Source organism: Aspergillus pseudodeflectus (genome assembly GCF_044049435.1).
Source record: "Aspergillus pseudodeflectus strain CBS 756.74 chromosome Unknown BJX68scaffold_1, whole genome shotgun sequence".
Taxonomy (NCBI): domain Eukaryota; kingdom Fungi; phylum Ascomycota; class Eurotiomycetes; order Eurotiales; family Aspergillaceae; genus Aspergillus; species Aspergillus pseudodeflectus.
This window is the reverse complement of record NW_027263777.1, coordinates 1,287,796-1,300,000: the sequence shown is the minus strand read 5'-3', so window position 1 is coordinate 1,300,000 and position 12,205 is coordinate 1,287,796. Positions and strand designations below refer to the sequence as shown.

General features: G+C 51.2%; 3 protein-coding genes across 3 annotated transcripts; 2 read left to right on the top strand and 1 right to left on the bottom strand.

The window, feature by feature from the left end:
* Positions 1–303: 303 nt before the first annotated feature.
* Positions 304–3,209, top strand: BJX68DRAFT_260578 (RmlC-like cupin domain-containing protein; the record flags this gene model as incomplete). The annotated part of the gene is made up of 4 exons (XM_071043910.1): positions 304–1,077; positions 1,881–1,979; positions 2,048–2,191; positions 2,280–3,209. The coding sequence occupies 4 exons, from the start codon at positions 304–306 to the stop codon at positions 3,207–3,209; spliced, it is 1,947 nt and encodes a 648-aa protein (XP_070905861.1).
* Positions 3,210–3,806: 597 nt separating this feature from the next.
* BJX68DRAFT_11652 (uncharacterized protein) lies at positions 3,807–5,689 on the top strand. Its single transcript, XM_071036021.1, has 2 exons — positions 3,807–4,204; positions 4,301–5,689. The coding sequence occupies exons 1-2, from the start codon at positions 4,066–4,068 to the stop codon at positions 5,176–5,178; spliced, it is 1,017 nt and encodes a 338-aa protein (XP_070905860.1). The 5' UTR covers positions 3,807–4,065; the 3' UTR covers positions 5,179–5,689.
* A 479-nt stretch (positions 5,690–6,168) lies between these two features.
* Positions 6,169–10,661, bottom strand: BJX68DRAFT_260576 (uncharacterized protein; the record flags this gene model as incomplete). Its single annotated transcript, XM_071043909.1, has 6 exons — positions 6,169–8,557; positions 8,608–9,195; positions 9,248–9,272; positions 9,323–9,499; positions 9,561–9,635; positions 9,689–10,661. 6 exons carry the CDS (start codon positions 10,659–10,661, stop codon positions 6,169–6,171), a joined length of 4,227 nt encoding a protein of 1,408 aa, XP_070905859.1.
* Positions 10,662–12,205: the final 1,544 nt, after the last annotated feature.

Below are 12,205 nucleotides of genomic sequence, written 5' to 3'. Positions count from 1 at the left end.
CGGAGTTCGGACCTTCCCCTCACTCCCTACAAGGATCAGCAGTAGCGTAGCTCACGCTAGCAGTGTCTGTCAGCCATGAAACAACCCCTGTATGTTTCTAATTTTGATACTCGCGCTTCATGGTCGCTTGGACTCCGTCAGCGGAACACAGGCTATATCTTTACCTTCTCCCACCCCGTTCTGGCTGGTCGATCAAACAGCTTGGCTTGAACTGACATCTCTGGGCATTCCTCATAATTGTTCTGCAAGACTCTTATTTACTCCTATTAATACTTGCCATCCTCCCCCACTTTACTATACATAATGTCTTTCACCCGCTTCCGCAAACCCACTACATCCTCATCATCATCCACCACGAAACCCCTCCAAGAACGCCAGGGAAACATCACATTTCTGACCCCTACGCAACCTCGTCCTTATAAATCCTCACACCTCATTAATGACGAGGAAGCCGTCCCCCTTACGGACCTTATCCCCACACGCCAAAAGTCCTTCACCATGAAGACTCTCAACCCGCGTCGTCTCTCACTGCGCCTGAAGAACCGTCCTCAACCCCACAGCGCTCCAAGCTCCTCCTCTACTTCTCCCTCCTACACATCCACCGAGCACAAACAAAGACACATCGAGCCAACCGCGCCGGGAAGCATCGGCGGTCGCACGGAGTTCGTCTACAAGCCCGTCCGCCGGACAGATTACTCAATGGTCGTCGCGGAGACACAACAAGCACATAGCCAGAGCTACAGTCAGAGTCAAGGACCCGTTTCACGGTATCAATATAACTACATCCCGACCGGACGAAGCCGAGGCCCTGCTATGGGTGATCACCCGGCCCCGCAGTCCCGCTCCCGCTCCCGAGCTAGGGCTCGCTACGACGAGGAGAGTGAGCGATGCACTCGCGACCTATACGATGACCTCGACGAGCAACCCGTCTACTCGCGGGACGCCGAGCGAGCTCGAGCTCTAGCGTCGTTGCAGGCGCGACCGGGGAGGGAGCTTGCTACTGCTACTCTTGGTGCGGAGACGTATACATCTGCTGCGGAGAAGCGGCGCAGTCGGGCGGCGAAGCGGTTGACGACTGTAATGGTTCCTGATGCTGACGCGATCTATGATTGGTGATGATGATGATGATGATAAATAAAGCCCTCTAATGTTTGTGTTTGGCTGGGTCTGTTGAGCATTTTTGGCATGGATACATGGAGTATAGCGGGCGTTTCGTGGGGTACATTTGCTCTTTTCACATTTAGTGCAGAGAAATCGAAGATCATGAAAACATCCGATATCCATCAAATGCCTTTGATTATTTAATCCTCTAAGCCGCCTAATGCTCGTTGAAGATTGTTACTCCGTGGTATACTTGATCCAAACCCAACTGACTCGTGTCCCAATGTCTGACGTCAATCTGACGCGCACCAACAGCTGTGGCAGAAGCAACGCCCAAGCAAAAGTGCAGGAAAAACGTACACCGATGTATGTTGGAGACAAATCCCTGTCGGTACTCCGTAAACCATGGAAGTGGATCGGCCGGATCGATTACTTGTTCTCGACCTTCCTGCCGTAGCATCATGACGACAGGAGTCTCGAATTCCTTTTTCTTGTCTATACTTAAGGGCCCGGCTCGGTTTTCGCGGTTCGATTGGGATTCGATCCACTTAGTTTCAGATTCAATCTCCATTGTCAATCATATCCTACGCTGTACCATATGATTTTATAGAAATGTTGCTAGATCGAGTCGTTCAGCTCAAGTGCGGAGTCAAGGTGGGTTTACCCAGAGCTTATCATATTTCTTGATCTTCAGAGGTGATGCCGGCGAGGACCTTGGTTGATGCGTACCTTGAAAGTTAATCGAGTTGAGCTTGTACTAATAAAGGGCTCTTCTACAGCACGATCCATGGGGAAAGAAGGGGAAGGCATCTCTCGCTGGGCATCTATGGGCCCAGACGGAGTCGACTGGGGTTAAGGAGGATGAGACGTACTCGGAGGTATGAGCTGGACTCGATCCACTCTGCCCATGGTATACGGGGTTCTTGATCATTGACGATATGTGCAGATGTGGATGGGCACATATCCCACCGTCCCGGCGCGCCTCCTCGCAACGGGCGAAACACTCGAGCACTTCCTGAAACGGAAACCGGAGGTCGTCGGCGACTCGGTGAGGAGGCGGTTCCAAACTGGGTTGCCCTTCTTGCCTAAGGTCAGTATCCCTGCTCCATCTGCGACGCGGTGTGCAGTATGCTGCATCCTGCGTGCCGGGTGTCCGCTAACGCAACCGAATCATGCAGGTCCTCTCCTTCGACAAGGCCCTACCCCTCCAAGTCCATCCGGACAAGCGTCTCTCCGAGCAACTAAACCTCAAAGACCCCGACCAATTCGGGGACCCAAACCACAAGCCCGAAATTGCAGTCGCACTCTCCGAGTTTGAGCTCTTCGCGGGATTCAAGCCCCTTGCTGACATCGAGGCTTTAATGGCAATCAAGCCACTGGACCAATTCGTGCCCGCACACTCCACATTTGATGACGACCTCCTGCGCAGAATCTGCCGGATCCTGTTAGAATTACCCCCTGAGACGGTGTCTGAGACCGTTTCAGCTGTCCTGTCTCTGCCCGCGGAATCGTTCCCCCCAGAGCACAGATATGTGCCCGGTTTGATAGAGCGCCTGAGCAAGCAGTATACCGAGTCCGACAACGGGGCTCTCGTCGCCGTGCTGCTGATGAACTACATGACGCTTCAACCCGGTGGAGCCGTCTGCGTCCCCGCTGATAGCATCCACGCGTACCTACGCGGAGATATCCTCGAGTGCATGGCTCGCTCGGACAACGTGCTCGCGACGGGGTTCTGCCCGCGGCCGACGCGGAACAACGTCGAGCTGTTTACGCGCGCGCTCTCGTTTAAGCCGCATGGTCCCGATGAAGCGAAGCTGGGGCAGAAGAAGAGCGAGAGGGGTGAGTTGGGCCGCACGATCGAGTACGCGCCGCCGTTTTCCGAGTTTAATGTGCTTGCGACGGTGCTAAAGGGAGGAGAAGAGGAGCGGCAGAAGCCGATTGCGGGACCGAGTATTGTGGTTGTGACGAGGGGCAACGGGGAGATGATTGTGAACGGGCAGAATAAGTTGGGTATGCATGAGGGGTCGGTGTTCTTTGTTGGGGAGGGGGTGCCGATTGAGTTGGTCTCGAGGTACGGGATGCAGGTTTTTCGGCCGTATGCTGAGTGAAGGACTCGAAGCACCAACATCGAGACTGACACCAACATGATCAAAATACGATGTATCTAATGTGTCAGTGATAGTGCACGAAGATTGACTCCAATTCCAACACCCAAACCCAAACCTGAAGAAGAGAAATCCGCCTAACCAACAGCGCTTGCAGACTTAGCCCGACTTGCCAACCAAACCCCTCGCACTTACCAACAGGTCTAAAAATGTAGCTAATTAGCTACCTATTTTTACGTGCTCTCTTCGGCCGGCAGTCGGCACAGACTCTTGGGAGTCTCTGGCATTGATCCTTCAGCTGCACAATCGCATCCTTTAGCGCCGTAGCTAACTGAGCTCAGTTTAGCTACCCATGCATCTTCTCGAAGCGCCAAACTAGCCTGCCAACCCCTCGTTAGCGCCTCAGTTCAACAAGCATCGACACCCAATGGATCCCTCCCCCACAGACTCTCCCAAGGCCAAAAAAAGCACCGTTAGGGCGAATTAGCTCTCAATCCACCCTATTTTTGTCCCTTCTAGGGGCCCTTGGCGTCGTTTCAGATTTTTAAACTCAATCGCTCGGCGATTAAAATAGCTGTGTGGGCTTTAGCTTGGCTTTTGGCTCTTGGGCGATGGCGGGTAAGGGTCCATGTTGAGGTTCTTCATAAGGCGGGGATCCGGCCTGCATCCCAGTCTGTTTTTATGCTGCTTACTTCTGCCGACCAGGTCAGAACTGAAACTTGAGGCTTTGAGGCTTCGATGCTGGGGGCTGTTCGGCTGGTCTGGTGGTTGACCTGATTTCTTCTTGTCATTGCTCACCTATCCTGCCCTACTTTACCCTGCCCGATTCTACGGGCGTTTACTTTGACGGATTATCAAAATGTTGATGCTCTTCTTCCCCCGTGACGACTATGCCACGCCCCAAACGGCAGACCAAGCGCCAGACAACCAGGGCTCTAGCAGCAAGACCACGTCCATTATCATCGGCGTTGTGGTCGGTGGTGTTGCCGCCATTGCTAGTACGTCCTTTCTCTCCCTTCCTCGCTTCGACCACTCTACCAACTACACGCATCATTCCATAAGCGCCGCCAACTAACACCCGTTCCACTCAACAGTAACAGCAGGAATCATGTTCTTCTTCATCAAGAAGCGCAAATGGGACAAGATCCGCCAGTGCGAGGAGCGCCTAATCGACTATCAACTCGCAACAGGACACTCGTCGAAGCTTCACTCGCGCTCTGTCACGCCGGAAGACCACCAGCAGTACTTGAACATGTTGGCTGCACAGCAACAACAACAGTCGTCGACGACAACAACTGCGTATCCGTATTCACCTGCAAACGTCTTGTCGGATCCAATGAACGCCACAGCGGGACAGCAAGGGACAGGAACCGTGACGGGACACAGAGCAAGAGGAATGTCGGCACCTGCATCGACGACACTAGGTCAAGCTCTCAGCCAAGGTCAAGGTCCCAGCCCCGAAGCACCGCCGCCCACGTACCAGTCCCTTCACCCTCGCTACGATCCATCGCGCTACTCACAGATGAGCACGCGGTTTTCCTCGTCGTTTGACTTTCCAAGATCGAGTACGAGTACAAATGGGAATTCGATACCAGGCGTCTTGCCAGGCCACGGGCATGGTCAGAGCTCGAGCTTGAGCTTTAGTCCTCCGGAGAGTTCGACGTGGTATCAGCAACAGCAGAAACAGCAAGGGTATGCACAGTATCCGCAGTATCAACCAGCGCCGGCTGGATCGGAGGGTCAATGGCCGTTAGCTTCGACGGGGATGACGACGACGACAACCACGGCGGCATCAGGGACAGCGTCAGGGTCGCGATCGGGGTCAAGCTCGGGGTCGAGGTCAAATGCTCGGTCGAATACGCGCTTTGGAAGGAGGTCGGCTTCGGAGTCTGGTATAGATGGTGGTGAAACGACACGCGGCCCTCGACGCCCACGACCGGTTTTGTCACGACTGATCACGAACTTTGGATAGCCTGGTCTACATCGCCTCGTCTTACCTCCGTCGGCATGAGTCAAGCGGAAGCATGGCATGGCATAATTGCCGGTTTCTTTTCCATATTTCCTTACTTCAGCGTTGCGTTCTCTTGGTGTTGGAGTTGGTCGGACAAACGAGTCGGCGTTATTTGGATATATTTATGGCTGCTATACCCGCTATGTTGGTCGGGATTGTTGTTAGCATTTCTTCCTCCTTGCTTAGCCGAGAACGGAGTCGCCTATCTGGATAGGATAGGGTAGGCGTAGAGTAGGATTTGGTCGGCAATAATGATAATGGTTTCTGAGGAAGACGTGACAAGTATTGGCAAACAGTCCGTGGGCGGCGGCGTCACAGTCTTGAAGATATGAGGAAGAAGCCCTTCGCTCCTTCTTTGATTGATCCAGAGGCGTAACAGATATTCAACGTGGCCCTCATTGCCGTTCTGTCCACCAACTTGCCCTATCCGAGTCTAATTCTCAGGTCTATGAAGCAGTACAGTAAAAGAACTTTGCATTGAATAAAGTCCCGGAAATAAAATTCAAATGAGAAGCGAGCACTCATGAACAATGCTATTCTCCTTTGATAGGTCTTGAGGAGAGGGGAGAAGAAGCTTTGGGGCTTTCTTGAGTCATTCCTTGGGCGGGACGGCTTGTGATCTTTAGGCCATGAGCTATAGAACTCCCGTACACTTGGTCTCAGTGTAATCTTCAACCCAGTGGCAGCAGACGGTACAAGAATAAGTGCCACGAGTAAGCAAGGCAAGCCAGTAAGCGTGGTCCGTAAGATCTATAGCAAGGGTACAAGAAAAAGGAAGAAGTGAGGAAACATACCATGGACTGGAGCAGCCGCTCCTCAAGGCATATGTCTTAACGTACTTCTATATGCCTAGAAACATCGTGCTGCCAGTGTAATCTCGCGAAGATGACAAGTAGGCGTATGCCATGCGTGGCGTACGACAGGCACTCATAGCCTTATGACCTTATGACCTTATGACCTTATGAGGTCTTCAACGTTTCTGTAGAGATCGTACTTCCCTCTTGTCTCGTCTATCGTGTCCTTCCGAGCATGACCCCGTTCCGGTGGGTCGAAATAGACTTGTTCAAGAGCAGCCCCGTAATTGACCAGCGTTGCGGCAACTTCGATAAGCCCACTTTCCAGTGCGCACTCCAGAGCTCGCAAGCCAATGGGTGCACCCCTCTCTAAGAGCACCTGGATAGTTGGTACAAATCTCATGGATATCGCTGCCACCAATGCTGTGGAGTCGGGTTCTGCAATAGTGTCTAGTAGGCTGTGTACGACATGAACGGCGCCGGACCCAGCAGCAATAGCAAGTAGAAGCTGAGATGGTTGGTAATCAGACTTGCTGAGTCTTTTCAGAACGCACTTAGCCAAGGTCTCGTTGTGGTTCAGCAAAGTTGAGACAATAATGTCAGAGCGCACACGACACTCTCTAAAAAGTGATGTAATAACCTCTGGATGGTCCTGGAAGCAGGCCAATGTGACAGCTTCTGTAGTCTCATCAACCAGTAACCTGACAACGTCCAATTGCCCGAGCCGTACCGCTTGGAGGATCAACCTGTACTCCATAGTTGCCCCTCGTCTTCTCAGAGTCTCGACGATATCATGATGCCCAAGGTGGTAAGCTAGTGATAGCGGTGTATGGTTGAGCGCGTCATTATAAGTGTCTATTGCGCCCCCTGCCTTGGTGAGAAGGTCCACGGCGTCGCAATTCCCGACTTGCACCGCCACTATGATGGGAACCTCGTGTGTGTATTTGTCCCCATCGGGATTCGCACCGACCTGTAGAAGACATTTCAGCGCTGAGTTATTGACATCCTTGATTGACTTGATCAAAGCAGCCGTCGTCCGCCCACGACCAATCTCGTGACTGCCGAGCTGTAGACAGGATGACACAGCGAAGTGCATCGGCTGGTATCCGTCTTTATCTAAGGCGTGCACATCAGCCCCCTGCTCGACTAGTAGCTCCAAAGCTCGGTCGTTTAGTTTTGCAGCTGCAACAAATACTGGAGTCCGCCCAGCGGCGTCCCTTGAGTTCACATGTGCTTCCCTATAGAGCAAGGCCTCCACCACGGCGGTACCTGAATTTTCAAGAGCGTAAAACAACGGTGTTCTTCGACGGATGTCCAGCGGATTTATGCGTATCTCACTGCAATTCAAAAGCGCGTCAACTATGGCGTAGCAATTGCTGCAGGCGGCAAGGTGCAGCGGAGATTGACCGTCATTGTCTTGGACGTTGATGTAAGGCTCCATACTTTGTAGCAATACGTTCATTGCCATGACAGAGCCTGCCTCAGCTGCATGGTGGATGGCGAGCCTTTTTTTGTGATCCAACAAACGAGGCTTTGAGAGACGAACCAATTCTTCAACCGCTGTAATAAAATCCGTTCTTGCCGCGAGGTGTAGCAGTGGCACGTTGTTGTAATGATACAGGGGGATGTTGAATACATCCCTTCGCAACTTTGGGCTAGCAGGGTCGCGCATAAGTTCAAAGAGAGGGGAATGTTTGTTTGCAATAGCCCAGCCGAGCAAACCAACCATGTGAGAACCGAAGGAATCACCAATTGACTCCCACGGATGAACCCTCCAAGTGAAGCTGTTTTCAAGTGCAATTGCTCTGAACTTATCGTAAAACTTTGATGTGTTGTCTATCCAATCCATCAATGGCACCCAGTTGTCCCTTGCGAAAGAAAAGAACTTTGGAGGCTTCATCACAGTTGTGGTAGACTGGACATTTGGTGGCCAAGGGATTTTCAATGGCTTGGACCTTGATGAACTCGGCCTTAGTAGCCAAGCATATGGTACGTGCTTCTGTATAGTACCCAGGACACCTCGTCCATCAGTTAGGTCGTCAGCCTTTTGGTAACGCTGCACAGCCCGCTGGTATATTGGCGAAAGAAGATGAACAACACAGAGCTGTCCAAGTTCTACCTTGGCTGTGGCCAAAGTTCGATCAGCCCAGGAAGTAGTGTTTGTTGTTCCTGAGGCTTCTTCCAAAAATTGATTAACCGAGTAATGGGTGGGTCGGAGTTTGCCATCTGTATCTTGGATGACTAGGTGTGAGCACAGTTTGAGGACCTCTCTGGCCGGCATTAAGTTCTCTGGTTCAGACAGCCCAGTTTTGTGGTCCATGGCAAGTGCCTCCTGCATCTGGGGCATGGTAAACGGCTTCGTAGCAACACAGACCCAAAACAGCATCTTGTAAGCCAATCCGCTATGTTTCTGGTTGATTCGATCGATGCAACGTCTGTAGGTCTCGCTTAGGTCCTTTGGTAGGTTCTCAAGGCTTCTCTTGATATCAAAGTCGGTATAGCACTCCTCCCACATCATATCCAGTTGCAAGCTGACCCATAAAAACCTTGTCTGTCGTTAGCAATAAGAGCGCTAGTCTTAACGAACATGACTTACATTTGATCTGCCCTCTCGGCAAGTCTTTGCCGAATTTCTCGGAGTAAATTTGGATCATCACTTAAGGTCCGATGGCGCATCTTCTCCTCCATTCTCCAATCTATGAATCTGAGGATATCGCTACCATTGCCGTGATTGGCGATTATTATGGTGCTCGTTGCTGAGACTAGTTGGGCGACCTCTAGCCCCTCGCGGCCTGAAATCAAAATTCTCGTCTTCATTTCAGATGTCATGACTCGAAATATGTCGAGAACTTGTATTGCATCGGGCCGTTCGCATTCATCGAGGCCGTCCACAATGAAAATTGCATTTGGAGCCCACCGGCAAACAGGAAAGAATACATCTTTTACCATTTCTGTTAGTGATAAAGGCCATTTACTGGGGCCATAGAGTCGCTTGAGGCTGGTGACTATTTGTTCAGGGCATCGATACTTCGAGCGAGCCAAATATCCGAGTATTTGCTTCGTGTAGCTCTCAAATACGTCGATTGCTTTCAAGCGCGTGCGATCAGTATGACTATAGAAGAAATGAGCAACCAATGTGGTGGATTGTTGTTGAGAAGTTTCAAGTTTTTGAATGATCGAGCTTCTGTTTGGGCTCAATTAGTTTGACGGCGTAACTTTCACACGGGCGAGCGTACGTGACAAATGTCTTCCCACAGCCAACTGATAGATGTTAGGATTAGATCTCAAAGTGTGGAGCTGATAGAACGTACTCTTCCCTGTAAGCCACAGGCAGGGGTGTCCGTCCTGCGATAACCACTCCTTGAAGGTGACGTTGTTTGAGATCCAGCTAGCAGTATTTGGACACTTGCGGTCCAGAAAATTGCGGCAAACCCGAACAGGGTCGTAGCTAGATAGCTTGTCGAATATATTATAGAGCGTACTGCCATCTGAGTCGAGTTATCGAGTCATTAGCCTTAGCTATTATGATCGCGCTCGGTCATGTCCTACCATGTTGAACGATTTGCCATTCGGGCCTCTGGGAAAGTAGAAAAAATCTGGCGGTATCATCATGGGGCCTGTTATCTATAAGAGTCATTAGACTTGCTCCTGTAGCAACTGTCATAGAAAGTCCAAACCGGAAGCATCTCCTGAGATGTTGGATTCGCCAACCCTTGTTTCATCCTGCATCACAGCTAGCAATTCTTTTGCATAGGCAGCAGCGGCCAAAGCGGCATAGCACTGCCAACCCTTGTTCTTGTGGGAATCAGCATAATCACAGACCCCTCGTATAACGAGACAGGGCGAATTGTTCATCACACCTGCCGCTTCCATCTCAAAGCAGATAATGCCGTGCTCCTTCGCAAGGTGGTCCCGACAAGAGGCATCTTTCATGACCTGACTTCCAGAGGTAATTAAACCATAGTGAATCCGAGGGCTTCTGGACGGTCGAGGATCTCGCACTATTATTTTTGTTCTGTCGCAGTTGTCACACGACTGCCCCTCGTGCTCGTGGTTGTAATCGGCCTGAAACAGACAGTCTTCTCCTGTTGGATGCAGAAAATCCGACATGTTCGGGTATCTGGTTTTCACCTCGAGAAAGAACTCTGGTATGCGACTGGTCCCCATCATATGGTCCGATTGCAAGTCTGCAACTGCAGCAAGGAGCTTTTGAGGTGGCCGGTTCAGGGACCCAGTGTGCTTGAATTTGCCATTGGGCATAGTCTTCCCTTGATCATATTGAAAAACTCCGCCATATAGCCCAGTTGGCTTGCTAACAACAACATCTCCCAATCTGATATCGATGTCTGTAGGAACCCCGCCCCCGACCCCGACCATCAAGGAGAGTTGGATGCATGGGAAAGTCGACCACATCTGCGCAGATACCGTAGCGGCCGCCTCAGTCCCATATTGACCAGATGGAAGGCATGCAATAACGATGTTATGTCCAAAAATTTTACCTAGCCCATAGCTGTTACCATCGCGACTCGACTGTGGCAGCTGCTCGTGTCGTTCGTCCAGCATCGCCTTGGCAGCCGCCATCTCCAGCGGCAAAGCACAGATCCAGCCGACCGTGTAGGAATTGTGCTGGAGCCGTTTCGCTTGACGCATCTTGTTGAGCGGTTGAGGGTATTCATTAGTTCTGTTTGGATTCCGGTGACTGAGTCAAAGTGTGGGGAGAGAAAGAAGACGAATCTCTGGAATCACGACGAGGCTGACGGTCACGGGTGTGGATTGATTTAGCTGCGCACTTCGCGCCAGTCGCATCGGGCACATGCAGGGTAACCACTGAATCAGAATTATCAGGCCAGTGGCATTGAAACAATTTTAATCCATTCCCATTCTTTTGCAAGGCTGCGATGCTATGTGGCTCAGCACAATGAGCCTTGTTCGCTGTCACCGATCTCAGTTCCAAGTTCGCATTCCACATTATTTAGCTGCTGCTCGAACACTGCAGGTGTGGGGGTGCGCCTACTTTCTCTTGGCCATGGCATCTTGCCTGCCTCCAAGCCCTGGGCTTATGACTCGAAAGCTTTCTCTTTGTAGAGCTGCGAGATCCACTATGCTGTACTCGAAAATCAGATCCGGCCATACAAAAGCCTCAGCCACCGCTCAAACTGCTTGATTATACTCTCGAGCCAGATACATAGAGGCCAAGCATAAGCCGACCGAGTCAGCCACAGCAAAAAATGGTGAAACCGCACCAGTACATGGACAAAAGTTGGGTGAGAGTAACCGGGATTGCGCAGTCAGGACAAGGGTTATCCTCAATTAGCATATGTTACTGCTCCATCTTGTTTCTCACATAACTGGTCTTGTTCAAACTTCTAAAGCGAACTTGACAGACGCCTCGGAATTTGAGGATAGCCATACCTGAACAGCAAGCGCAGCACGATGAGACGCAAACCAAGTTCTCAAGGCTATGTGTCAAGCAAAGAAGGCTCATGAGACCAAGCACCTCAATCATGCACCTGATTTAGGGAAGGGCCTCGTCGAGTCAATCAAGGCGAGGTGGCCTAGGAGTTCACAAGACCACTGCTGCTTGGTGTCTCGCCGAATACACTGGACGCCCGATCCTTTGATATCATCTGCCGCCACCATCGGAAGGCGCCGTGAAACAAATCTTGTACCAGGCAGCTCGTTGGAGCTCCGTCCTTTTGCTGAAGAATTTCGAGCTCATATTCTCTTAAGAGGAGACACCGCGCAACCCAAGCACCATACTAAGCCTGGAAGCGCCACAGACTTACAGCGGCCTGGTCTTTCTGACAACGAATTGAATAGGAGTATTCGACTCGACCCTGCATCCCGTATCAGTATTCCACTCGAGCTTCCATCCCTGAGCAGCGAGGCGAAAGGGGTGATTCTAACAAACCTGGTGAAAGATCATGCCGTAGAGCTTGGCAGAGGAGGAGAAGAAGGAGAGATTCTGGTCGACTTCATGACTAGGACATGATATAGCGGACCTGAGCCTGGAGACCGTTCTGTATACGTCAATGGGTGGCATCTTGACTCGTAACATAGTACAGATTGCTTGACCTGGTTTGATTACCACAATTAGGAAGGTGGAGGAGCCTTTGAGTTTATCGTGGTTCTAACTTGGACAAGGTATGTTTAGTCCCATTTTGCGGCACTGGTTAGGGCTAACCAACCAGGGT